The 24,440-nt window shown below is 41.2% G+C and overlaps 1 protein-coding gene and 1 long non-coding RNA gene across 5 annotated transcripts in view; one reads left to right on the top strand and one right to left on the bottom strand.

The window, feature by feature from the left end:
* Nucleotides 1–268: 268 nt before the first annotated feature.
* On the bottom strand, nt 269–4,691 carry LOC132653128 (uncharacterized). The gene is made up of 3 exons (XR_009590847.1): nt 4,021–4,691; nt 1,216–1,362; nt 269–1,001 (listed from the first exon to the last, which is right to left on the bottom strand). It is a non-coding gene; the product is annotated as an uncharacterized LOC132653128 (long non-coding RNA).
* Nucleotides 4,692–4,747: 56 nt separating this feature from the next.
* The window catches only part of Ranbp3l (RAN binding protein 3 like), a 51,384-nt gene continuing 31,691 nt past the window's right edge, over nt 4,748–24,440 (top strand). For 3 of the 4 annotated variants that reach the window (XM_060380481.1, XM_060380482.1, XM_060380479.1), the window contains exon 1: nt 5,323–5,868. In XM_060380481.1, coding sequence (XP_060236464.1) covers nt 5,781–5,868 — 88 coding nt within the window. In that variant the 5' untranslated portion in view covers nt 5,323–5,780. Of the gene's footprint in view, nt 4,888–5,322; nt 5,869–24,440 lie in introns of those variants that run through there. The other variant, XM_060380480.1, reaches the window with a different exon arrangement.

Below are 24,440 nucleotides of genomic sequence, written 5' to 3'. Positions count from 1 at the left end.
ATTTTGTTCCAAGTGTATTTTATCTAGGTAGCTAGACAAAGCATTTTAAGCTTTTATACGTATGTATACACACATATATAAATACACATATAAAAAGACATATATATGTCTTAGTTAGGGTGACTTAACAGTCTATATTATATTTCATATTTTCTTTATCCTTTCTTTTGTTGTTTAGCACATAACTTGTTTCTGTCACTTAGTTATTGTGAATAATGCTACAATAAATACCAGTGTATAAGTAGAGATATGTTAACTTGGTGTCCTTTGGGTAAATACCCAGGAATGGAATACCTGGGTCACGTGATAGATCTATTTTCAGTTTTTGAGGAACTTACTTATGGAACTTACATATGACTTACACAGTGGCTGAACCAGTTTACATTCCCACCAGCAATATACCCTGGTTTCTTTTGCCCACAACTTGCCAGCATGTGTTGTCTGCTTTCTCAAACACTGCCATTCTGACTGGAGTGAGGTGAAATCATAATTTTCCTTTTGCACAGCAAAGGAAATAGTTAATTGAATCAAGAGGCAACCTGAAGAACGGGAGAAAAATCTTTACTATCTGTACATCTGATAAAGGATTAGTATCTAGAATTAGTATCTAAAACAAAGAACTCAAAATAACTAAACAGCAAGAGTGAAACAACCCAATCAATAAATGAGCTGATGAAACATTATCAAAAGATGGAATACAAATGGCCAATATGGATATGAAAAACCACAGTAGCCACCAGAGAAATGCAAATTAATTTCATCTTTAATACATCAAAATCATTCTAAAATCAACATAGCTGTCATAAAAGAAACTGAGTCTGCCGGCTAAAGAGATGGTTCAGAGGTTAAAAGCACTGGCTGTTCTTCCAGAGGTCCTGAGTTCAATTAGCAGCAACCACATGGTGGCTCACAAAACCATCTATAGTGAGATCTGGTGTCTTCTTCTGATGCAAAGGCACACATGCAGACAGAATGGTGTATAAATAATAAATAAATAAATCCTGAAAGAAAAGGAAAACAAAAAGAAACTGAGTCTGAGGAGAACTAGAGATAGAATAGGAAGGAATACATGGACTCCCCAAAGCCAAATTACCCACTACGAAAAGTAGTTATAATGGGAGGAAAGACATGATTTGTTAGCACTTATTCTTATTAATGAAAACTTAAATGGGGTAATAAAAGTTTGATTCTATGAATGTTTGTTTGCATACTTACTTTTAAAGAGCTCTGTTCTGTCGAAAGCCATTCATTCATCTTGGTATCATTGGACTCCAGCTCCTGTATGCAATACTCAGACTCCAGAGATAAGCTTATCCTTCCTGGAAGGTAGACCTTATAGAACCAGAATCAATGTATTTTTCTCTAAAACAATAAAAATAAAGCAGCTTTTATTCTCTCTTGATGTCAGGTTTTACTTTGTTTTATTTTGACTTTAATCAAAAACAAAATGTAAAGCTATAGGAGATTAAATCCCACCACACAGCAACTAAATTTCACGGACAGGAGGCTGACCAGGGAGCTTTCCCACCTCTGCAAATACAGACTATGAACATTTCCTAAACTCACAAACACTCGACCTGTGATCCTGAGAAGGTACACTGAGGGTGAGGTGATTCTCAGCTCAACACCCCTGGGTCCCGCTGACCTCCAGAGGGAGCCCTGCAGCAACCAGATTTAGGGCTCACCAGCTAAAGAACAGACTTTCCTCTGAACTGCCCTGCCCTGCGGCACAGTGTCCATAGAGATGCAGCTTTTGATACCCAGGACCCAAATGACTCTGTTCTATGGATTAGAGATTTCCGAAGACTGAGCCCCCTTCATAAATAGGCAGGTCAGAGCAGTACCAGTGAAGCCTTCCGAGCTCCTGGATAACAGGTATTCAAGTAAAACAGTGTCTAGTAAATGTTTTCCCGGATGATAACAGTGGGACTCCAGCCAGCTGAATTACTGAGGAAGCTCTATTTGCTAAAATCTTAGAGTACCTTAGAATAACATAACTCTATCCAAACACAGCCCTTTTTGTTGCTGTTTTGTTTTTTGAGGCAGGGTTTCTCTATGTAGGTCTGGCTGTCCTGGAACTTACTCTGTAAAGCAGGCTGGCCTCAGACTCATAGAGATCTGCTTGCCTCTGTCTCCTGACAGAGTGTGGGATCAGAGGGGTGCTCCACTCACCACCACAGCCTGGCTGACACAGCTCGCTCTTATGGCTGCTTTCTTATATAGTATTTGCCACTGTAAAACCTTGAAATTCAGAATTATCTCCCACAACATCTTTGTTCACTATATGAATGTTCTCTCTCTTTGTGTGTGTGTGTGTGTGTGTGTGTGTGTGTGTGTGTGTGTTGGGGGTGGGGCTACTATTAGCTTACATAAAGGAACAAGGGTTCTGTTTCTTGAAATCAAGAGAAAGACTGAAGTAATTCATTATTCCTGAGCTATAATAGCCTTTTAAACATCCCTATAGTTTTGAGATCATATTGAGACTAGACCAAATTCTCCAGCTCTCATTCTTACAATCTGTTAGGGGTCTTTTATCCTATCCTTCAAGGATGAAAATGATAAATGCCACACTGTCGCTTTTGGTCCACGTAACACCTTCCATCAAAGACTGTAAGAGCCAGAGGTGGTGAATGAATGCTGGGAAAGTGTCTTCGGGACAGAACGGGGCAGGCACACATAGAAACTCACAGCGGAGTAACCTCAAGCGGGGCCAAAGCCCAGCGCTGAAGGGGAAGGTGGGCACGAAGTTCCAGTCACAGCAAATGAACCGCTGGCAGGTGGTGGCTGCTGGGGGAGGGGGAATCGACTTTTATCAAGAGTGTTACTACCGCTTGGCTGACCATGATGCATTGGAAAGCCACGCATTCAGTAGTGTGGACTGCAGCACAGTACAGGATTTGATGGGAAAAAAAAAAAAAAGAGGACAAGTTTGGTGAGTATGGAAGAGGTAGATGTGGTCAAAACTTATTGTAGACATTCTCAAAACCAAACGAAAACTAACAATTTGCCCATAGACTTGATATTACAGGTATATTTGAAACAAGGCAAGCTACGAATTAAGCAAGTAACTTGCTTGAGGACTAATGCTAAATGCATGTATTTTTGCTTTGTAAGTATGCTTCAACTGAGAAGAAAGAATTTTCTGGTATTTAGGTTGTTCAACTGAATTGTCAACTTTAATCATAAGATACCAAATTTCCAAATATCTCCCCTGAGAATGGCAGCTGACAGGCTGCACACCTGTAACAGCACACCATTCCACAGCACAAAGATGCAGGTTTCCAGGAAGAAGAAAGGATAGGATAGGGAAGGAAGAGCCCAAACAAGAAAGTCCGTGGGGATCTGGGAGACTGCTCCGTGGGTAAAGTGCACACCGTACAAACTTTCAGCTTCAGTTTGGATCTCCACCTGGTCCTGCCCTGTCAGTCCTGGTGCCAGAGACAGGCGGAACCCTGTGGCTTGCTGGCCAGCGAGTCTCGCTGCCATGCAGAGAGCTTAAGACTCAGTAAGAGGCCTGTCCCAAAGTATAAGGTGGACAGTGATGAGAGAAGTCACTTGAAATCAAGCTCTGGCCTCCACAATGCACACATGGGCATGCGCACACACCCATGCCCACTCCCCCAATCCCTCCCTAACACAATCAGTGTTTTTCTGAAGTGAGGGATAACAGAAAAAGAAGATGATTTTTATGAGATCACAATGTCTTTTTAATCAAATTGTAAATAAAAGTGACAATGATTAGTCACCTATTTTTTGACTTTAGCAATTCTGTCATTCCAATGTCTTGCTTTTTCCTTACAATCAAAAAGTGCAGTAAAGCATGGTTGTTATGAAGTAACTTGGTGGGTGTTTATTTTTAAAAAAATGAGTAAAAGGTGGTTGCGAAGGAAATGCCCAGTCTGTACCTTGGATATGCCTTATTCACTCCTGTCACATATAGAATTCAGCCATGCTCTGGACTCATTGCAGAGGAGCCTAGAAAACCCAATCGTACAAGAGTGGAAGCGAAACAACACTCACGGAAAGAACTCAGGTGTCCTCTGGGTGCAGATGATCAAGCACAGGGCCACTGACCAGGACTGCACCCATGAGCTAAAGGGTGCCCAAAGCAGACGGGGGCGTGAGGCTCCTCAGGCATCGGTCCTGGTCTCTAACACCATGCACTTGAGACAGGCCTTCAGGAAAGGTGTAGTCCATCAAAGAAGGAGAAACCAGCTCTGTGTAAAAAGCCTTTGCTTCTTTGGAACAGAGACTAAGAAGTACAAGTGTGTGGGTGTGCTATGTATGTGATTGTGTGCACTCACACATGTGTGGGGATGTATGTATGTGTGTGTGTGTGTGTGTGTGTGTAGAGTCCATAGTTAACCTTAGATCTCAGACGGTGCAGTTGAGTCTGGGAATCTACATCTTCAAGTCTAGTCTTTATGATAGTTCCATGAAATAGAAAACAAAATGTAATACAAACATTTCATTGTAATTAGTCACAGGAGTTAAAAAAGAGAAATCATACATACATTTCATGCATTTTCAGAAACCAAAATATGCTTGGGAAATTGCAAATTGCCTCAGCATGAAGAAACAAAACAGCAGCAAAAGACACACCCCCACCCCCACCCCCAGATATCCCAAAGAGGCAACCTTATTAGGGTATTTAATACGAGTTTCCAAATATGAGCAGAGAGCCTCAGCCTCCAGACAGCTCCGGCTCAATTCTGCGTACATTCGGACTCTGCAAGAAGTGGAGGCTGCAGAGCAGGGCCTACGGTATTCATTGTGACTTTTTTGAATCTAAGGTGTTTGGGGTCTGGTTTCCAATAGTAATGGACTGGCAAGCAGCCTTGTCCTTCAACCCAGTGGCAGCAGAGGAGACTGTCCTGAGAAGCAAAGGTAAGTTTCTGGGTAGCGCTCCGTGTGTTTCCTTTTCTTGCAGAACTCTAAAATAGTTGTCCCGGCCCCATAACTGTCCTCTCCTGTGAAGCCTCAGAGCTGTTTACAGGATCCGGCAGTTCCAGCAGTACTTTTCCATGAGCTCATGACCAGCCCCAGCTGTACCTTTTCCATTTCACATGTGCCCGAGAATATCCACGCCGTTCAAGCCCTGCCATGGGCTTGTGCTTTAAAGACAGCGCTGCAGAAGGAAGGTGGTTAATTACCGCGCGGTCAGGGCGTCTTTACAGCCCCTGCTTCCGTCTCTACCTTAAAGCAATCAAAGGCCGTCTTGCCTGCCTCTTTATGCTAATCAGCTACTTCACTGGTCTCCTCCCGCTTCCAGCCTCCCTTAAGAACTGTGCACGTCCGGCTGTCACAGGGGTAAACTCCAACCAGGCAAGGAAACCTTGATTTAACCCTGCAGTACTTTCCCCCTTTGCTTGTACATCTCTCTAGCAGTCCTCGCTCTACTGGAGGGACTGGGCTTCACATCCAGTAAAGGGATCAAAAATGCTTAAAAACTGATCGAGAGAGATAGCTTCTTTGTAGAAATTCTACATTCTAAGAGGAAAAAGCTTCAGAATGCTTTGAAACGAAGAATTAAGTTTCCAGCCAAATTAAGTTGGCATTTTTGTAGGGAAAAGGTGCAACACTGGTAAATATTTACTGCAGGATTCTCAGCCAGGAGGAACTCTGGCATGTTCTTCAAGGAGTAAATGTTTTACATGCAAGGCGAGAGCTGCGTGTGCCTCTGTGTTCTTTCCCAGAGACTTCTGCAGATAAGTCTTAAGATGACTGGCTGAGACAAAATGCCCCAGTGATTCCCGAGCCCCAGTCAGGTTGTTGGTACCATGTCGACAACACAGAGGAAAGACGGCAGCCAGTTCTCCGGTGTGTGTCCCGGTCAGCTGAAGGTGCAGGAGGACCAGCAACAGCAAGGTGGGTCTAGACAGTCCGGCGGGTCCTGTGTTGTGAGACTTTCTGGCCGTTTGCATGTCTGGGAAAAGGGTGGACTGGTGAGGCACCCGGGAGCTCTGGCTATAAAATGCCCTTTAAACTCGGAGGAAGTGGGTTAACGTGGACTCCCTGTTGATTTAAAGGATAGTCAGAAGACTATCAAGAATACACATTGCTGAGAAACATCTCAGTTGTGTAGACCGTGATAGAGTGTGTGTGTGTGTGTGTGTGTGTGACTGAAAACACCCATTGGGGCAGGGCTGACTTGGCTACTCTGAAATTTGTCAGAGAGCAGCTGAGCTAGACTGGCACCACTCCCCTTGTCCTACAACTGGTGGGAACTCTGTTTAAATCTAGCTTTGTGGGGGGCCTCCGACTCGCTCATTTGTGGAAAACACACATGTTGACGCTCGTTTTTTATAGTCCAAAAGGATCTGAAACAGTCAGTGTGGGATTTTACTTGATGGACATCTATACTCCACACTTCACAGCTTTCCATGATTCATCTTTAAAAGCATTTCAGATTGATTACCCAACCAGCAGATGAGTGACATGAATAGACCAACTATTACCCCAGTGCACAGTTAAGGGCAGCAGAGGACGTTTGTGGGAAAGGCTGAGTGCTGAGGACATCAGCACCCACCCCTACCACCCTCATGCCCCACCCCATCCCCTGCCTCAGAGGTTAAGAACTTTTCAAACAAACCTAACTTCTTGACAGCCTGTCATAGAGCTAGGATACATGGCGCATGAGCTTCTCATTTATTTCCCTGTAGACCCAGCTTTGGATTCCACTCTAGCGGTGAGTAGCAGCTAATGAGCCAGAACCTCCCACACTCAAGGTGACATCCATGTGCTAACATTTGGGGAATGTCTCACGACACCTCCCTGCAAGAACCCTGAGCTGAGCCGAGCGACCTCATGCCACACAGGGCTTAGGATAGCGTGGATAGGGGATGATTCCTGCAGAATGACTTCAGGGTAAACCTCTCAGAGCATGCTGCACATCTGGGTTGAAATGGTTTTGAACAGACAGCCTTGGATATAGTACTGTGCACATTGCTCATGTGTATTAGAAAAACCTTAGTTTATCATAGCTTTCTCTATGTGTTTATTTGCTGTTCTTTGTTTATTTAAAATATTTAAAGCCTCAGCGCCCCTCATTCATTTGTAATATTTATAATAGAAAACTTGCTGAGAGGAGCCTAAAGAAGTGAGTTTTAAAATGCCTGTAACTTTCTACCTAAAGAGGGCTGCTATGAATATTTTAATAGGAAGTCTAGCTTTTTCTTCAGTGTTCATGCTTGGGGTTGTTATTTTGCTTGCTTTTTAAAATAAAAAACTAGACTTGGCACATAGTACTCTGTAAACCGCCTTTTAAATAACAATTTATGATGGCCAAATTCTCATGTCATTATGTCTTCTACAAAGTTATTTTTAGTGGTCAATGTTAGACATTTTTCACTAAAATTAATACCGTTAAATATAAATTAATAGTCAGATCTTTGCACAGACAATTATTTTCACAAGACAAATTCTTAGAGAATGATATGTTCTAAAGATTATGCAATTTTTAAACTTTTTTTTTCTGGCTAAGTGGTTTTCCACCTTCCAGTAATAAAGGATATGATCTCAGTAATACTGGGCATTAGTTTTCAATTTTGTTTCCAATTTTATAAGGAGAAAATAATATCCCACTGTTGTTTTAATTTAAGGGAGGCTGTCTTGATGGTTTCTTCTTTACTGACCATATCCAGAGGAGCCTGGAAATATCATTATGATGACATACCTCCCAAAATACCAAGAAGGCAAGCAGCCTGCTCCTGTTTTCCCAGCCTCAAGCTCCTTGCTCAGAATGTTTTGAAAGCAACCACATTCTTCTGTGGCCAAGTCTCAAAATATCTGCCCACGAAACCCACAATCCATAAATTTGTGAGGCATGCTAATGAGCTCCAGACTAGCCATTGAGTGCCACACGGGATGTCATCCAGAGGTCTGAACTGACACTGCTAAATGGCATCCCAGTTCCTAGAATCGACAAGTTCACATTTATTGCAGCCTCGGAGTTTAAAGGTGCTCATTCAGTGTGGTAGCAATGGTTTCTCTCCCCCAAAGCTATATTTGCACCTTGCTATTAGGTAAAGTTCAGCAAAGGTCCAAGGAGGCAAAGCCATTCACTGTCTTAGAAAGTGATGCCAGGCTATGGACTGGAACTCGGGATACACCAGCTTCCTGAGTTCATGCCTTTGGCTTCGTTCAGGCAAGATGATCTTCTTGCTCTCGTCTACCATATGGACTATGGTTTATTAATATGTAACTCTGCTGAAGCACAGCCAGCTCTAGTACACATTGTCTTTCTGGCCCTCCATTCAGTGTGCTAATGTATTGTATTTTCACTCTGGTATTTTGATCTTTCTATGACTACTTTGGCTGATTGCATAGATGAAAGTTATTTGTTCTTTGACTATTTGGGCAACAACTGGGCAAAGTGTTGTGTCAGGTACTGGGTGGATAAATTAGCTAAACCAATTAAGCTACAGTTTCCTGTCCACCCTGAGTTTGCTCTCAATGGCACAGATACTACATTTGTCCAAACCATAAATTTAGCATCTTTCTAATTCCTTTTATCTTACAGCTTTTTCTTTGCTATTTTCAATCCTTTTTATCTGGAACATTGACCACACTGAATATTATTAATGCTTATATCTGGGATGTTCATTATGAATTACATAGCCAAGCAAACAACCATTCTTGTGTTTTCTAGTGCTTTCAAATTTATACGTGGCTTCATGTATGTTCTCATCTAGCGCATGCAAGAAACAGAAAATAGTACACTAGTCAGGGTGAAAGAGAGGAGAATTACGGATGACGGCGAGTTGAGGTATGAGTTTAAGCCCAGAGACTGACAATGTTCCTGTTGATGCCTGTTCCTTTTTTCTTAGGGGAGGACAAGCTTTTGTTTTATTCAGGCTTTGAGCTGACTGGGGGAAGCGCGCTCACATTGTGGGGAACTGCTTCCTTAACCATACCTCTCAAAGTCACTGAATATCACTTATGTTGGCCAGCTATCTTGGTACAAAGGCGCAGCCACATTGACACATAAAATGGTCTACTAAAACCCAGGATAATTACCTCATTTTTAAAATGTGTAGAAAGACTCCCCAAGGTTAAATGATTTTCCCCAAGGTCACAAAATAAGGGATATTTAAATGTTAGTTCTGTTCTATATAACTGTTTTACAAAGTGTATATCTTAGTGTTACAATATTTGATCTTTTCCACAGGTTCATATCAAAGAAACTTTTCCACAAGCATTTAAAATGCCTTGGAAGACCTTTTGATTTCCTCTGTGTATTTTGATAACAGTTTTCTGACACCAATTCTTGTGGTTCAATCCAATTTTGACACTACTGAGACTTAGCAAAGACTCCACAAGTTGGTCACATAATCTCACAAGGATGCCCCATTTCAGACACCCATCACCAGTTTCAGGAGTCTGGAAGCTGCTTGTGCCTCTGCAAGCTCAACCGCAAGTCCAAAACGTCCCAACACTTTCCCTAATTGACAATTCAATGGGATGGTTCACAGAATTCCATGTAACTCTATTTGTGATCACCATTTCATTACAGAGGGTTCAGACTATTGACCAGGTAAGAGGCGAAAGGTCTAGGGGATCATGAGCACCAGAGCTGGTCTCCATAGAGTGACCCTGTGCCCTACTCCCATGTGTTGATAGATTCATCAGCCAGAAGACTCCACGGATCAGTGTCTGAAGTTTTTATATGAGTTACATTGTGTAGAAATGATTGATGATGTCACTGGTCATGTGATTGAGCTCAGTTACCAGCTCTTCTCTAAATGCCTTTGGTGGGCAGGAGCTGAATAGTTTAGCCTCCATTCATAGGCTTAGTCTTCTTGATGTGGCCAGCCCTACTCTAAAAATATCTAAGGTCTAATTGGCCATTTCATTCACATTCACAAGGAATGTCCCTTGGAAATTCAAAGCTTTGTGAAATTCTGCGAAAGAAATAGGGACAAATATTTGTGTTCTTTAACACAAGTATGTATTATATTTATTTGGCAATTTTCATATGTGCTTTATTCTCAATATGCCTTATTCAAAGCAGTTTCCTGAGAGTCAGGAATTGAAAGATATCCTAAGATGTCTGTTCACTTTCTAATGAGAAACAGAAAAGGGTGTAGATTTCTATGGGAAGGGAGGTATAGGGGATGTTGGGGGAGAGAAAATCGTAATCAGAATATATTGTTTGGCTGGCATGAACTCAGTAACAGCCTCTGTGATCACCTCTCTGCTGGGGGGTGGGGGAGCAGCCTTTCCATACCACAGAGGAGACAATGCAACCAGTCCTGATGGGACCTGGTAGACTAGGGTCAAACTGAAGGAGAGGAGGACCTCCCCTAGTAGTGGACTAGGGGAGGGGCATAGGGGAAGAAAAGAAAGGGAGGGTGTGATAGGGAGGAGATGAGGGAGGGGGCTACAGTTGGGATACAACTTGAATAAATTGTAATTAGTGACAATAATAATATCTGCAAAAAAGAAATTAAATGCATGTTTATGACATTGAAGAAAAAACAGTCATTTTATAGAAATATAAATGCTATTAACCAAAAAAGAGAATATACTTTTGAAAAATCTATTTTCAATACAAGAAAAAAAATGTATTAAAAAATATAAGCCAACACCCTCAGCCTTTAATTTATAATCAACACATTTTAATGAATACCTATATGGAATAGATGAGGTTCAGACACTAAGAATGCAAACATGTTTTTCTCCCAAGGTTGATTTTAAATGTGGGTTTTCTGATGAATTAGATCTTAAGAGCTAATCTAATTTTTCAACTATATTTTACATATACCCCTTACATTTGGATTACTGTGGATGTCCTATTCCCTTCAAATGTTTCCTGTAGCTATGTAGGAATGCACTCACTTATTACCTAAGGGACCTATGAAGTAAATGGAATAAACACACTGTGTGAAGAGTCACCATGTGTTATAAACATGTTAATTCCCTCAGGTGATGCTGTCACGTAACAATGCTATGGGTCTCCAAACAGATTGGTACCTTCCTTTGCGGTCCAGCAGCATGTGTTGCCATGAATTGGTAAAGATAGATATGGTCTGCTTTTAAAGAATTGGCAAAGGGAAAAGCTTTATGCCTGAAAACTATTCAGCTCTTGTGTTCAAGCTTGTACCTATCGTAAGAATCCTTACCTTAGTAAACTTCCCTGATGGGTGGTAGTTATAAGTGATGGCTTAGTGATACAGTTTCAATTTTGTGAGGTAAAAAGAGTCTTGGAGGTGGGCTCAACAGCAATATCGATATCATTAATTCTTCTGGAATAAATGATTGCCACAAGGATTGACTTTATAGCAAGCATATTTTACCACATTAAAAAAGAGCCACAGTTGCCTAAGGTCATATTTATTACATATTTGAAGGCATATTTTAGAAAACTAAAGAAAAAAATGTAGTTTGTTTTTCTAGTCTTAAGAATAAAGTTACGGGCTCAGCAGTTAAGAACATGTCTGCTCTTCCAGAGGTCCTGAGTTCAAGTTCTGACAACTACATGGTGGCTCACAACCATCTGTACTGAGATCTGGTGCCCTCTTCTGGCGTGCATGTGTACATGCAGATAGAGTTCTATATTAAATAAATAAAATCTTAGAGAAGAGAGAGAGAGAGAAAGAAAAAGAAAGAAAGAAAGAAAGAAAGAAAGAAAGAAAGAAAGAAAGAAAGAAAGAAAGAAAGAAAGAAAGAAAGAAAGAAAGAAGCAGGGTGTTCATCCTTGGTTCTCAGAAGCTCTTTCTTGGAAAACAGTGAAGTTGATAATCTTCTTAACACTAGTTGGTAAATGAAAATCAAAATATTTAGACTTAGGAGTGAGCTTTCTTAACTTGATGATAGCAGAACATTTATAAGGTAAGCAACATCTAATGCCACTGAGTAGGAGAACACAAAGGCTTTGCCTTCTGAAGAACTGAGGGCTCTCGCTATTACCACTTCTAGCCAGCATGCCAAAGACTCCAGCTAGTGTACTAAGTTTCTTTAGGAGAAATAAAAGTTTTTTTTAGAAGGCTTACACATTAGAAAGAATTTAAAGTGCCTTTACTTAGAGATGACTGATAGAAAAACCCCAGAGAAAATCAAGAATATCAAGTCAACACATAAAACTAAATTTTAATATATATTTAAGTGTATATATGTTTAAATATATGTGAAGATTACATGAACAAACTAGGTATAAAGCCTGTTCAAATAAACATTGATTATAGGAGCAACAGAGCACTGAATTATGAGACAATATCTGTCCTTGGAGACTGGAGACACAGCTGTGTTTGCTTTGAAAGCATGAGGACTGAGTTCAGACCTAGTGCCCACATAAAAAGCAAGGTGTGGCTCATAGGTCTCTCTCTCACTCTCACTGTGTGTGTGTGTGTGTGTGTGTGAGAGAGAGAGAGAGAGAGAGAGAGAGAGAGAGAGAGAGAGGGAGAGAGGGCGAGGGAGAGAATCCGGAACTCATGAGTTGGAAGGCTTGATGTTATTAGGGAGTTAACCTTCCCCACACTGATCTGTGGGATCAAGGCTTCCTCATTGCAATTCCATGAAACTTTTCTTTTTTTATTTGACAAGCTGGAAAATGTAAAGGACCTGGAATTGTTAATAAATCTCGAAGAAGACAACTGAAGTTGACAACTTCTAATTCCGGCTTTTCAGATGGTATAATAATGGTTTAAAGATAGAAAAAAATCAATTCTTGGGACAGAATTGAATATTTACAATGAATATATTTGTCTAGTGTATGTGCATGTGTGTGAGCACAGACATGCATGTGCCATGGGGCATCGCTTTTCTTCTTCTACCATGTGGTTGGATTGAACTCGAGTCATCATGCTTGGCAGCAAGTGCCTTTATCCCCTGTGCCATTTCACCAACCGCACACATTGGTTTTTTTTTGACAAACACCCCAATAATTCTGATAGAATAAAAGGCAATCTTGTCTATAACAAATATAAAAACATATTACTAAAAATGAATTTCAAAACATATTTTCCACTAAAGCTAGTTTGAGATGGGACGAGCCTGAAACACAAAAGCTGAGTGTATAAAGTTTCTAGATGAAAGTGTAAGAAAACAGTCCTACCGTTGGAATGGACAGTCTTTAATGACAAGCATGAAAATCACTAAGCCGTAAAAGTATATAATTTAAATTTTCAGCACTAGAACTAGCTGTTCTTAAAAAGATACGAAGAAGAGGGGGGACTGGAAGAAAACGATTCTCTCACATTTATATCCACAACTTGCAGCCAGAATACGTTAACCTTACAACTCATGGAAAAGAATTTGATTTCAAATGTGGGCCAATAGCCTGACACGCACTTCTAAAGTAAAATCGCCAGTAAGTACATTTAAAATGCCCAACATAGTTCGTTCTTAAAGTGCTACAAAATAGAGCCACCACAGAGCATCAGTGTCCCTCAGTGACGGCACAGCCTGAATTTAGGGCGTCACCTTGGGTCCATGTGTTAAAGGCTCCTTGCTGGTGTGGCACAGGCTGGGAGGTGTTGGAGCCCATTGGGAGGAGGCTTGATGCTTGTGAAGAGCATGCTCTCACAGGGGACAGTGTCCTGCTTTCTTCTCTTCTCTTTAAACTTTCTGATCACAGAGTAAGTGGCTTTGCCAGCCTATGTTCTCCTCCACTGATGTGCCAACGTGGGCAGAAATGGTGGGATGAGCTGACTGACCATGAACTTAAAGTTCTCAGACTGTGAGGCAGAATACACCTTTCCTCTTTCTAAGTGCATGATTGACGATATTTTATCACAGTCATGGAGAGATAACCAGTGTAACCACTGTGGTTAAAATTTAAACTGCTGATGCTATGATGCTTGAAAGCTGTGGAGATCTCTCGTGCATTGCTGTGAAGTGGCTTCATCAGTTTGAAAACTGGGTCAGCAGTTTTCTAAACAGTTGACCCTATGGACCATCACTCCACTGAGAAGTGTGAAATGAATAATTGCATGTAGCAGATTTTATTCATGAATGGCTATACATAGATAAGCACGTTGTGAATATTCATAGGCTGGAATACCATTCAGAAAAAGAAATGAATCACCAAAACATACAGTCATGAAGGTGAGTCTCAGGGATGCTATTTTGAGTCAAAATAAGCCAACACCAGGAAGTATGTGATGTATTATTCTAATTAGATGAAATTCTAAAACGAAACTAGGCCATGGTGACAGAAATCACAGGAGTTGCTCCTAAGGTACGAAAAGTATTTAAACAGGACATGAAGGAACCTCTTGGGCAGTAGACATGTCTTACATCAGGACAGAGGTTTGATTACATGGGGACATAGATTTGCCAAAAGTTACCTAGGCATTTTATTGTGATTTTTCCTTCTAATTTTTTAAAGTGTGAGATTGTCTGTGAAGCTTTCATCTCCAAAGTTGCCTTCAGGCTTTTGTTAGCAACTCCAGTAAATAATAAAGGAACTGGAGTGTCTTGGTGAGTTTTAGCTACTTGGAGCAAGAACATTCTGGTCTCCTAGCCATAGCCCAGCTCAGGAAATACCAACTCTTCAGTATGAAACTCTAGACGAGTTTGGGAATTAGCACTACTTTGTTGTTTAAATTATCCCTGAAGCTGAAAATTTTTATATTAATAACACAGTAACCTAAAATTTGCAAATTAATGAGATTAATGTGGAATAAATTGAAGTCTAAATAAATAAATAAAAATCACTGTCTCATGTCTTGGGCCAGGGGTCTGGATTAGTGGTAGATCATGTAATAGGCATGAACACAGCCATTAGTTTGGTTCCCTGACTTAACCCCCAAAATAGCTAGAGAGAGTTGTTGGTGTTTTGTTTTTTAAGTCTCTGTCTGTCATAGAGCATTATTTATAATCAATGGGTTCTCTGAAGTTTCCTCAAAATTTGTTTTTCTTTTTTCTTTCATTAAACCCACAGTATCTTATAAACATTTTTTGCAGTAAATAGCCAAAATGGACTATTTCACAAGCTTTTCTTCCCTCTCTCAACTTCTTTCTCCTGCTTAAACTCACAAAGTGCTTCATTCACTTTATTAAACAGATTATGTCCTGAACCTCTGCTGTGGATGAAGTACTGTGTTAGGGTTCCTGAGAGCAAAGCACTCAGAACGGCCTGCCCATGCCGCACCGCTTTCGGATAGGCAGATGGGTAGACAATAAAGAAAAAAGCGAAACACACAGTGTGAGTGGTTATGCTACAGATGGAGTAGAGCTGAGTAGAAAGAACAGAGAGTGTCATAGTGCAGGGGACGCCAGGCAGCCATTATTAAGGAAGAGGAATGTGAAGAAAGACCTGCAGGAAGGGAGGAGGGAAGCTGTGGAACGCTGGGTCACAGCCCTCTGGGTTTAGTTTGGTGCCAATGCACAGACTGGGAGGCTCATGATTTAGACGCTGCATGCGACTTTGGTTCTTGACGCACTTGCTTTAGTGCCATGTCACGACAAAGCCACCTTCATGTACCAAGGGATGAGACTATCTACAAATCTATGAGACATTTTATTAGAAATTAAGCATTGTACAAGGTTAAGACCATAACAGATAAAACAGAGCATTCACAAACATCTGAGAATAACCTGAGGACCGTTATATAACAGTCATGCCAATTGGTGGTTCCTATACTTGGGATTGCACCTAGCACGTGAGTGCCACTGGCAGGAGGATTGACAGTTCCAGGTCAGCCTGGGCTCCAAAGCAAGGCTTTGTCTCAGAACATTAACCAACCAGCCATCAAATGGGCACAGTTGCTGGAAGTTGCTGGGTTTCCCCATGACTTTCCATTTAGGATGTCTCAGAGGAGCGATGGGGCTGAGACTTTCCCTTTCTCATTGGCTGTTTGTGGTTGCTCTAGGTCACATTTTTGGGTCCCAGTGCTTTGGAAAGACTGAAGGAGGCCTGGGCTGGCTGAGGTGGTTGGGACAGTGCATGAGTTGGGAGTGACCACATACTAATTTGGGCTTTTGGTCATTTACAGGGTTCACCCTATAACCCCCAAAAGGTTAGAAGTGGGGTAAACTTATGTAATTCCTTGACAACTACATTGTCATGTTAAAATAAAGTAAGTCTTAGGCCAAGCTCTTTCTAATAGACGGGCATTTATTAAGCAAACATTTACCCACAAACTAAAATGCCGGTCCAAACTCTTTTCTTTAAGTACATCTTGCCTATCAAGTATGCTCAGACAGAACAGCATTTCTCAGACAGTCTTCTGTGTAGTCAGGCAGTAGCCAAGAATTCTGTTCATTAATGGAACTAGACCTTTCAGTTAAAACCACTGGACACTGAATTTGGGTGCAGACTGTGTGTCTTGCCAGATCCTTCCACCAATCTGTGCAAGACTAGGAGGTACTCCTAAATATCTTAGGTAATCCAAGGTTCTCGAATGTCAACAATTTCACTACAAATTTCTTTCTGATGCTTAACTGCAGTAACTCTCAGCAGTTTGTGATGCTGGGATAGATAACTGAGGAGCTAGTAGAAAGAATTTCCTGGTGTTGAAAACAGCCCCTGGGGTACAAATCCTCAAGTGGGTCATCAGATACCACCAAAGATAGTGAACTTTGGCTATCTTTCATGCATAAATCACAAACCTTTGCTGACGTCTTCTGAAGCTAGTTTCAGCTGTCATGAGGAAAAGTGCACATGCTAACGTGTTCTGCAGCCAGGCGTGCATACAATAGTGATGAGGTATTCACAGGCACGCCGTGGCGCGAAGAGGCGAGACCTTGGCATATGCACAGCCCACACACCTGTGTGCTGCTGCCAGTGGGCTAGGGGATGTGGAACCAATCTAACTCTAATCCTTATTTTCTGTTCTATGGGATGTGAGGGCCACACTCTCCAACAGGGACTTACAAGGCCTCTCTCAAAACTAAGACCCTGTGGTCTGAGGAGACAACACAGACATGAATAAAACAACTAATGTTTTACAACCTTCGTGAGAGCAGAAAAGGAGATTTGTATCTTAGATCATATCACAGCATCACAGCACTAACATGCCCCTTATAAAAAAAATCATGTTTATGAAATGTTTGTTATACGCCAGACACCAGCAAGCACTTCATGTATGTATTTAATTACAAAAGGTAGCTAAGACAACCTTTACTTGGGCCTGGGTCTGGACTGACTGAGCCATGCTCACGGCCTATTTGTTACTCGGGTAAACTTGTGAAAGAGCTGGCCCGGTGGCTGCTGCCCTTGAAATCAATTTGTGGTTTGGTTGTTTCATAGAGGCTGTTACAAAGTCACCAGTTAAATTCTATATGGATTTTGAACCACATCCAGATGATATCAGGAGGGTAAGTTTTAGTCTAAACAAAACCGGTAATAATATATAGGTGTGTCAGTGTAAGGCTATGGGCCCTGAGCCGGCAACTTGCTGGCCAGGCTAGCACTGTTGTTCAAAGCTGACAACCCATGTCTTAGACATTTTATAAAATACTAAGTAAAGTAATGCACCGTTTTTTTAAAAAACTGAGCTGAAATGGCTTGAGAGAAATCATTTGGGTTTTTCATTAAACAAACTATCAATATCCAAAGCTATGAATGTAAAAGGGGCTAAATAATGGTCACTAGTATAATTCACCTTTTGTTTTTGACAGTGCTGAAGATTGACCCAGTGGCTCATACGTGCTAGGCAGGTGCTCTACTATAGAGCTATTGTCCCAGCCCCAAATTTCTTTTTTAATATAAACAGGAGACTGTGTTTCTAATGCTGGGTCACCTATTCTATTAAATCATTAACTTGATCTGAAATTTTAATCAACATTTTGGCAAAGAAAGTTTTACATCTGAGTTGCTTTTTAATGAAGTCGATGGGCAAATCTAGCAAAATACCCAAAGTCAAGATTTAAAATGTACTGAAAACTTTATTCCTTGTAAAGCTACATTCCTTCTACCCAGTGATCAGCTACCTTACCCTCTGGGGATAGCCACAGACAACAAAAAGGTCATAGGAATACGATCTAGCCTTTCAACCAGGGACAGTGATCTGAAGGGATTTGTACGATGACCTGCTGAAATAATTGCCACCAAATCTTCTCATGTCGTAAGAAGCTGGGATTATACCAGGTATCGTAACACATGCTTATAATCTAGCTGCTGCTGAGACTGACACAGAAGACTCACCAAGCTCAAAGTTGGCCTGGCCTAAGAGCAAGTTCTGTCAAGGGCATCCTGGGCAGTCTCAAAGAAAAAGAGAAGACTAGAAGTAGATCTAAGTGGTAGAAAACTTACCTAGCAAGCACTAAGCCTTCAGTTCAGTCCATAGAATGGTCAAAAAAAAAAAAAAAAAGTACATACGTTTTAACATGGGTAGGGACATTAGCATCTAAAGAAAAACAGAGTAAAATAAGGGAAAAGGCTGAAATGTTCCAAACAGACCATTTTGGTTTGGGATTGGGATTTAGTCATCTGCAGAGAAATGTGGTTGTAGATAGATGTGCGTGCGTGGGTATGTATGTGGCCAAGACATACACTAGCACTTCTGACTGTGAATTCTGTTTATTTAACAAGACAGCTTTGTTTATAAGGTGCTTTGTGCTCACATATGGGTAGAAGTACAGTATTTTCACTGTTTTTCTTTTTGAGAACAGAATGAAGCCAAAATTAGTTAAGGAGGGTAACTATTTTGATTGTGAAGAAACAACAAAGCCTCGGAGGGTGTGCTTAGAAAACAGGTCTAGCTACAAATTTAAAGATTCAGAAAAAAAAATCTAAAAACCATCATCATGGGCAGGGAAACCTTCATTCCACCTATCTGAACATTTCACACACTTTCAGTCTTAAGCTTAAAATGCTGCTACTGTTCTGGATCATAGCTGGCAATTAACTTTTAATAAATGGATAAATAAATTTTCTAAATAGTTCATTTGAGTGGTTGGCATTCAAAAATGACTTTATGTCAGGGCTTCAAAGATCACTGTGCCCCGCTGACATTATACACCACACGTCTGAGACCAGAACTGAGAACTACGTGCGTGGTTGGTGACTGGGACAAAGAACCGCATCTGTGTACACCTGTGTAAGGTCCGCCACCTCCGACCGGTCAGAACTTTAAAGTGAGCTAACTGGAGACTTCTTTCATTGGAAAATACCAGAGTATTTAGAGACCAGTGGTTACGCTGGCCTAGCATGCATAAGGTCTTAGTTTCAGTCCCCAGCCCTGCATACACAGAAGAAAATAGAATAATAATTCTAATATTAAGCATGCAGATGTGTGTGTAAAAGTAGGGGGAAGAAGAAACGACAAGAAGGTGGAAGATAAGTGACAGCATGTAGATGTTAGACGTATAGAGCCAAATGTATCACAAGAACAAGGAAGAGGAAAGTGGGGAAATGATTTAAATATCTATCAATGAACAAATGATTAAAATGAAATATGTAGTGTATAATATAGTGTAATTAATTCCACTATACACTCCTAAAATAAAGTTGTGAATGCTCTGTTATGTACGTGTCACAACTGAAAAAGAGAGGAGAGAAGAGGGGAAGGAGAGATGGAAGGAGGGAGTGAGGAAGGGAGGGAGCTAAGCATTAGTCAGCCTTTTGAAAATTAATTTATTTTTTTATAAATTACAGTTTATTCACTTTGTATCCCCGCTTTAGCCCCTTCCCTCTTTCCCTTCCAGTCGCACCCTCCCTCATCTCCACTCATGTCCCTCCCCCAGTACACTGATAGGGGAGGTCCTCCTCCCCTTCCTTCTGATCCTAGTCTATCAGTCTCATCAGGAGTGGCTGCCTGTGTCTTCCTCTGTGGCCTGGTAAGGCTGCTTCCCAATTAGGGGAAGGTGATAAAAAGCCAACCACTGAGTCCATGCCAGAGACAATCCCTGCTCCCATCACCAGGGAACCTATTTGGAGACCGAACTGCCATGGGCTACATCTGTGCAGGGGTTCTAGGTTATCTCCATGCATGGTCCTTGATTGGAGTATCAGTCTCAGAAAAGACCCCTGTGCCCAGATTTTTTGGTTCTGTTGCTCTCCTTGTGGAGCTCCTATCCCCTCCAGGTCTTTCTATCTCTCCCTTCTTTCATAACATTCCCTGCACTCTGCCCAAAGTTTGGCTATGAGTCTCAGCATCTGCTTTGATACCCTGCTAGGGAAAGTCCTTCAGAGGCCCCTGTGGTAGGCTCCTGTCCTGTTCCCTGCCCTCTCTCTCTTCCGATGTTCGTCCTGTTTGCCTTTCTGAGTGAGGATTGCTCATCTTAAAAGGTAATACATTCTTTTGTTGCTGTTTTGCCAGTGGCATTTACCTGTTTTACCATGTCATTTACCTGCAGACACTCTGACACAACCCTCCTTAGAGTCAGAATATGAGCGAGTAGCAGTAAAAAATAAAAGACTCCTTTTGACTAACTTGAACGGCAAAAGTCAATGAGTAGGAACACACAAGCAACATTGGATCACATCCACACCAAACCTGTCCAGGTCCCTGGGGCAGGGAAGAGCCATTCTACCCCAGCCATGCCACCCTTCAGAAACAACTGCACCAATCAAACAAACAATCAAATCATCTACAGTGAAAGCCCAGAGGGACACTGGACTGACACGAAAGCTAGGAGATTTGGAATCAGCCATGAGTGCTTAGAACCTCTGTATGATGTCAGCACATGATATGATTTTATTTTATTATTTTTATTGGTTATTTTTCCATTAATTTATTTAAGAGAAGGGGAAGCCCCTCGTGAGTATCAACCCACTCTAGCACATCAGGGCGCATCAGGACTAAGTACATCCTCTCCCACTGAAGCTAGACAAGGGAGCCCAGCTACAGGAGAGGTATCCTAAGGCCGGCAACAGAGTCACAAACAGCCCATACTCCAATTACTTGTAGACCCACATGCTGACCAAGCTGCACATCGGCAGGGGGCGTAGGCCCAGTCTGTGCATGCTCTTTGGTTGGTGGTTCAGCTTCTATGAGCCCCCATGGGCCCAGGCTAGTTGACTCTGTTGGTCTTCTTCTGGTGTCTTTGACCCCTCGAGCTTCCTCAGTCCTTCCTCCTGCTCTTTCACAAGACTCTCTGAACTCAACCTATTGTTTGGCTGTGGTTTTCTGCTCAAGATGTGATTTTAAAGTCTTAATTTCTTTGTGGATAAAGGGTATAACAATTCCCTCCTGAAGAGTGTATCATGTAGTAAGTGCTGGGACTCACTTCTTACAAGCCAGGCTCTGTGCTCAAGGTTTACGGTAGTAACCTTTTTTAGTCATTATTGCTCAGTGAGGTGTTCTGACCCCATTTCACAGATGAGGAAGTTTACTCAGAGAGACTAGTGATCTTCCAGAACTCACATAGCAAATCAAGGAAGGCAAACTTGGTCTCTGCCGTCTCAAGTCACAGGCTTCCAAAATCTGTCTATTCTGGCTCCTAGTAATCATTTATTTATTTACCAAACAGAAATATATTTAAATGTTTCCCAACAGCTAAAGTATGGTGCAGACATACAAGTCTTAGTATCATGCCAGTGCATAAAAGCAGACGTCTGAGCTCAGCAAGGCCTGATGTTCACAGAGTTCATTGGGGTCATATTCAGCTAAACATTCTGAAAGGCAAATGGGTGAATAATTTCGTATACTGCCTTGAAGAGGGAAGCAAGAAAGGAAATGCCATATGTCGTAATATCCATGAAAATATAATTTATATATTTCTTGAAAATAAGTATTTTTTTTTAAGCATTGGGAAGTCAGGAAGTCAAACTTAAAGAAATGAGGATCCTTTTTTCATTTTCATTGATTCATTGCTGGCTATTTTGCTCTTTTATTAAAAGCAGATTTTTTAAAAATACGAAATACAGTGTATTCTGATTATGGTTTCCCCTTCCCCCAGTTCCTCTGAGATCCTCCCCACCCACTCGAATCTTCCTTTCATCATTCATTAGGATACAAACAAGCATCTAAACAAATAATAACTATAAAATAAAATTAGATAAAACAAAAACAAACAAACCATAATAGGACAAAACAAACAGAAGAAAAAGAACCAAAGGGAAAAAAGCTCCAGAAACAGATACAGAGACGTGCATTGACACATACCGCAATCCTATAAAAGTATAAAACTAGAAACCATAATCTACATGCAAAGGACCTATAGGGGGAAAAATACAAGGCACTGGACAAGGCGTTATAAGACAAAGATGCCCCAAAATGCCACTGAGTTTATTGTGTGCTGGCCATACAACTGGGCATGTTGTCTGACCTTAAGAGTGGTCTGTATACCCAGTGAGACTCCATTGCAAAGAACTAATTTTTTTTCTTTTGCAAGCAGTTATCGGTTGGAGATAGCTGCTTCCCTTTTCAGCACTGGAACCCCATCAGACCCAGACCTGTACAGGCCTTACGCGTGCTGCTACTGTTTCTGTGAGGTCATATGTGCCTGATCCTGTTGTTTTTAGAAGGCCTTGTTTCCTTAGGACCCTCCATTCCCTCTGGCCCTTAAAAATCTTTCCACCTCCTTTTCTACATAGTTCTGTGAGCCTTGAGGGGAGGGATTTGATGGAGACATTTCATTTAGGACTAAGTATTTCCAAGGGCTTCTTTCTACTCTGCATATTGTCTCATTGGCTCCCATCTACAGCAGGAGGAAGCTTCTTTCCTGATGGCTGAGTGAGACACTTACCTATGGATATATCAGAATGCTGTCAGGAGTCATTTTATCCCTATACTTCTTTAATAGAACAGTAGTATTTGGTTTCCCCTAGAACCCTGGATCATTGCTCTTTCAGATCTCCAGGTTTTAACGTGCAAGTAAGTCACTGACTGCAGCCATGGGCACAGATGGCTTGTTGTAGCAGAGCTACAGTTTGGAGTCGTGGCTGGGGTGAAAGCACATAAAACATGGAACTTTCAAGGGTATGATTGACTTCCAGAACCACAGCCAACTCTGCATTGGACAGCATCTGATGATTTTCACGCAAATAACATACCTCTTTATTCCTATGCTACTATTTTTCAAGCTTGGTCTCTGTCTATATCTAGACCAAAGTAGGAACACATGGGGAAGGGACTGGAGTCTGGAACTTACATGGGTGGTTCTTTTGAAGGTCGTCAGCAGGAGAAATGAACAAATTGGGGAATGGGATGGGCTAGGCTGGCTCCAGGCGGTGCTGGTTGTCTCCGGTATGACACAGAGCCTCTCCACTCCTGTCCAGTTTCCTACTGTGAGGTGATTCTTTTTCTGAAAATGACTTAGTCGTCAAAGAAGAGAAAGAAAAAAGTGTTCTTTACTCGTTTCTCTCCAGTATGTACTTCTTGGAAACAAACTCAGAATTCAGACTCAGAATTGCTAAGTTTCCTACGGTTGGCAGCCGATAACTCCTTTCCTGATAAAAATGGAAAGTGGCATTTAAAGTTGCAGAATTAGACAGACAAGAGAAAGGGTTTTCCCCTTTATTTAGCATACTTGTGTATGTCTTACAATCAGCCAGTATTTGTAGTACACAAACTGCTCATAACTTCAGCAGCAATGAGTAGCCTGAGCCGCTGCAGGGGGGCAACTCATTTGAGCTGCCCTTTGTGAGTCAGCCTGAAAACCTGCTCAGCAGACTGCCTGATTCACTCAGGAATTCTGTCCTTCTGCCTTCAAGCCAGAGCAAAGCATCTCATAAGAAGGAAATGAGAGTGCAGTGTCATAGTCGATAATGATATGAGACTCTATGGCCCCACCATCTTCATCTATGAGGCATGTCCTTAAACATTATCACTGGAGATTCACTGCATATTTCATTGTGTATACACTTCACCAAATTCCCCCTCAAATGGCTGGAAATACTATGGAACATCTCCTGCTTGTGATTCGTGATTCATGTGTGAGTTTGCACTGATTCCATCTTCTGGGACTATGTTTTCTGTTTCTCAGACCATCTTCAGGAGATTTTAATAAAGTTCTGGATTTTGTTTATTTTGTTCTTTCTTTAAAAAAAAATATCTCTCCAGGGTTCTATGCAGTAATTGAGGTCACCTGCTATGATTTGTCTATTTTTCCTAAAGATTTGTTCTTTTTTCACACTCGAGACTTCAAATATTTTAAATTCCTTTTGACTGTGACAAATGCTTTTGGTGAAATGTGTGCTTCCAGGCTAATTTTGCAGAAACATTTTAAGTAATGCTTAATAATTTTATGCAATAACATTATGATTTTTTTCATGAAAAAAAAAATGGGTAGCATATTTTTAAAACAACAAATAAACTTCTACAGCTCAAAGAAAATCATGCAAACATGAATGACTGGTTTCAATATCAATAGTGATATTTCAATATCCTTAGTATAGAGATGTATTTTAAATTCATTAGAGAGGTCTGTGAATTTACACAGAACCATAATCACTCATAGTATATGGCTTGAATGATGTCATTCTCTCACTAATTGCCAACCTTCTCAGCACTTCTCACAGAGTTACTCACTGACTCCAGGAATATCTACTGATAGTGTAATGAAATTGACCTTGGTTAAAAGAAATGTGGTGTCCTCCAAGACTTCTT

The sequence above is a fragment of the Meriones unguiculatus genome, chromosome 3 (genome assembly GCF_030254825.1).
Source record: "Meriones unguiculatus strain TT.TT164.6M chromosome 3, Bangor_MerUng_6.1, whole genome shotgun sequence".
Taxonomy (NCBI): Eukaryota; Metazoa; Chordata; class Mammalia; order Rodentia; family Muridae; genus Meriones; species Meriones unguiculatus.
Note: the sequence above shows the minus strand (reverse complement) of the source record. Positions and strands in the feature narration are given on the sequence as shown.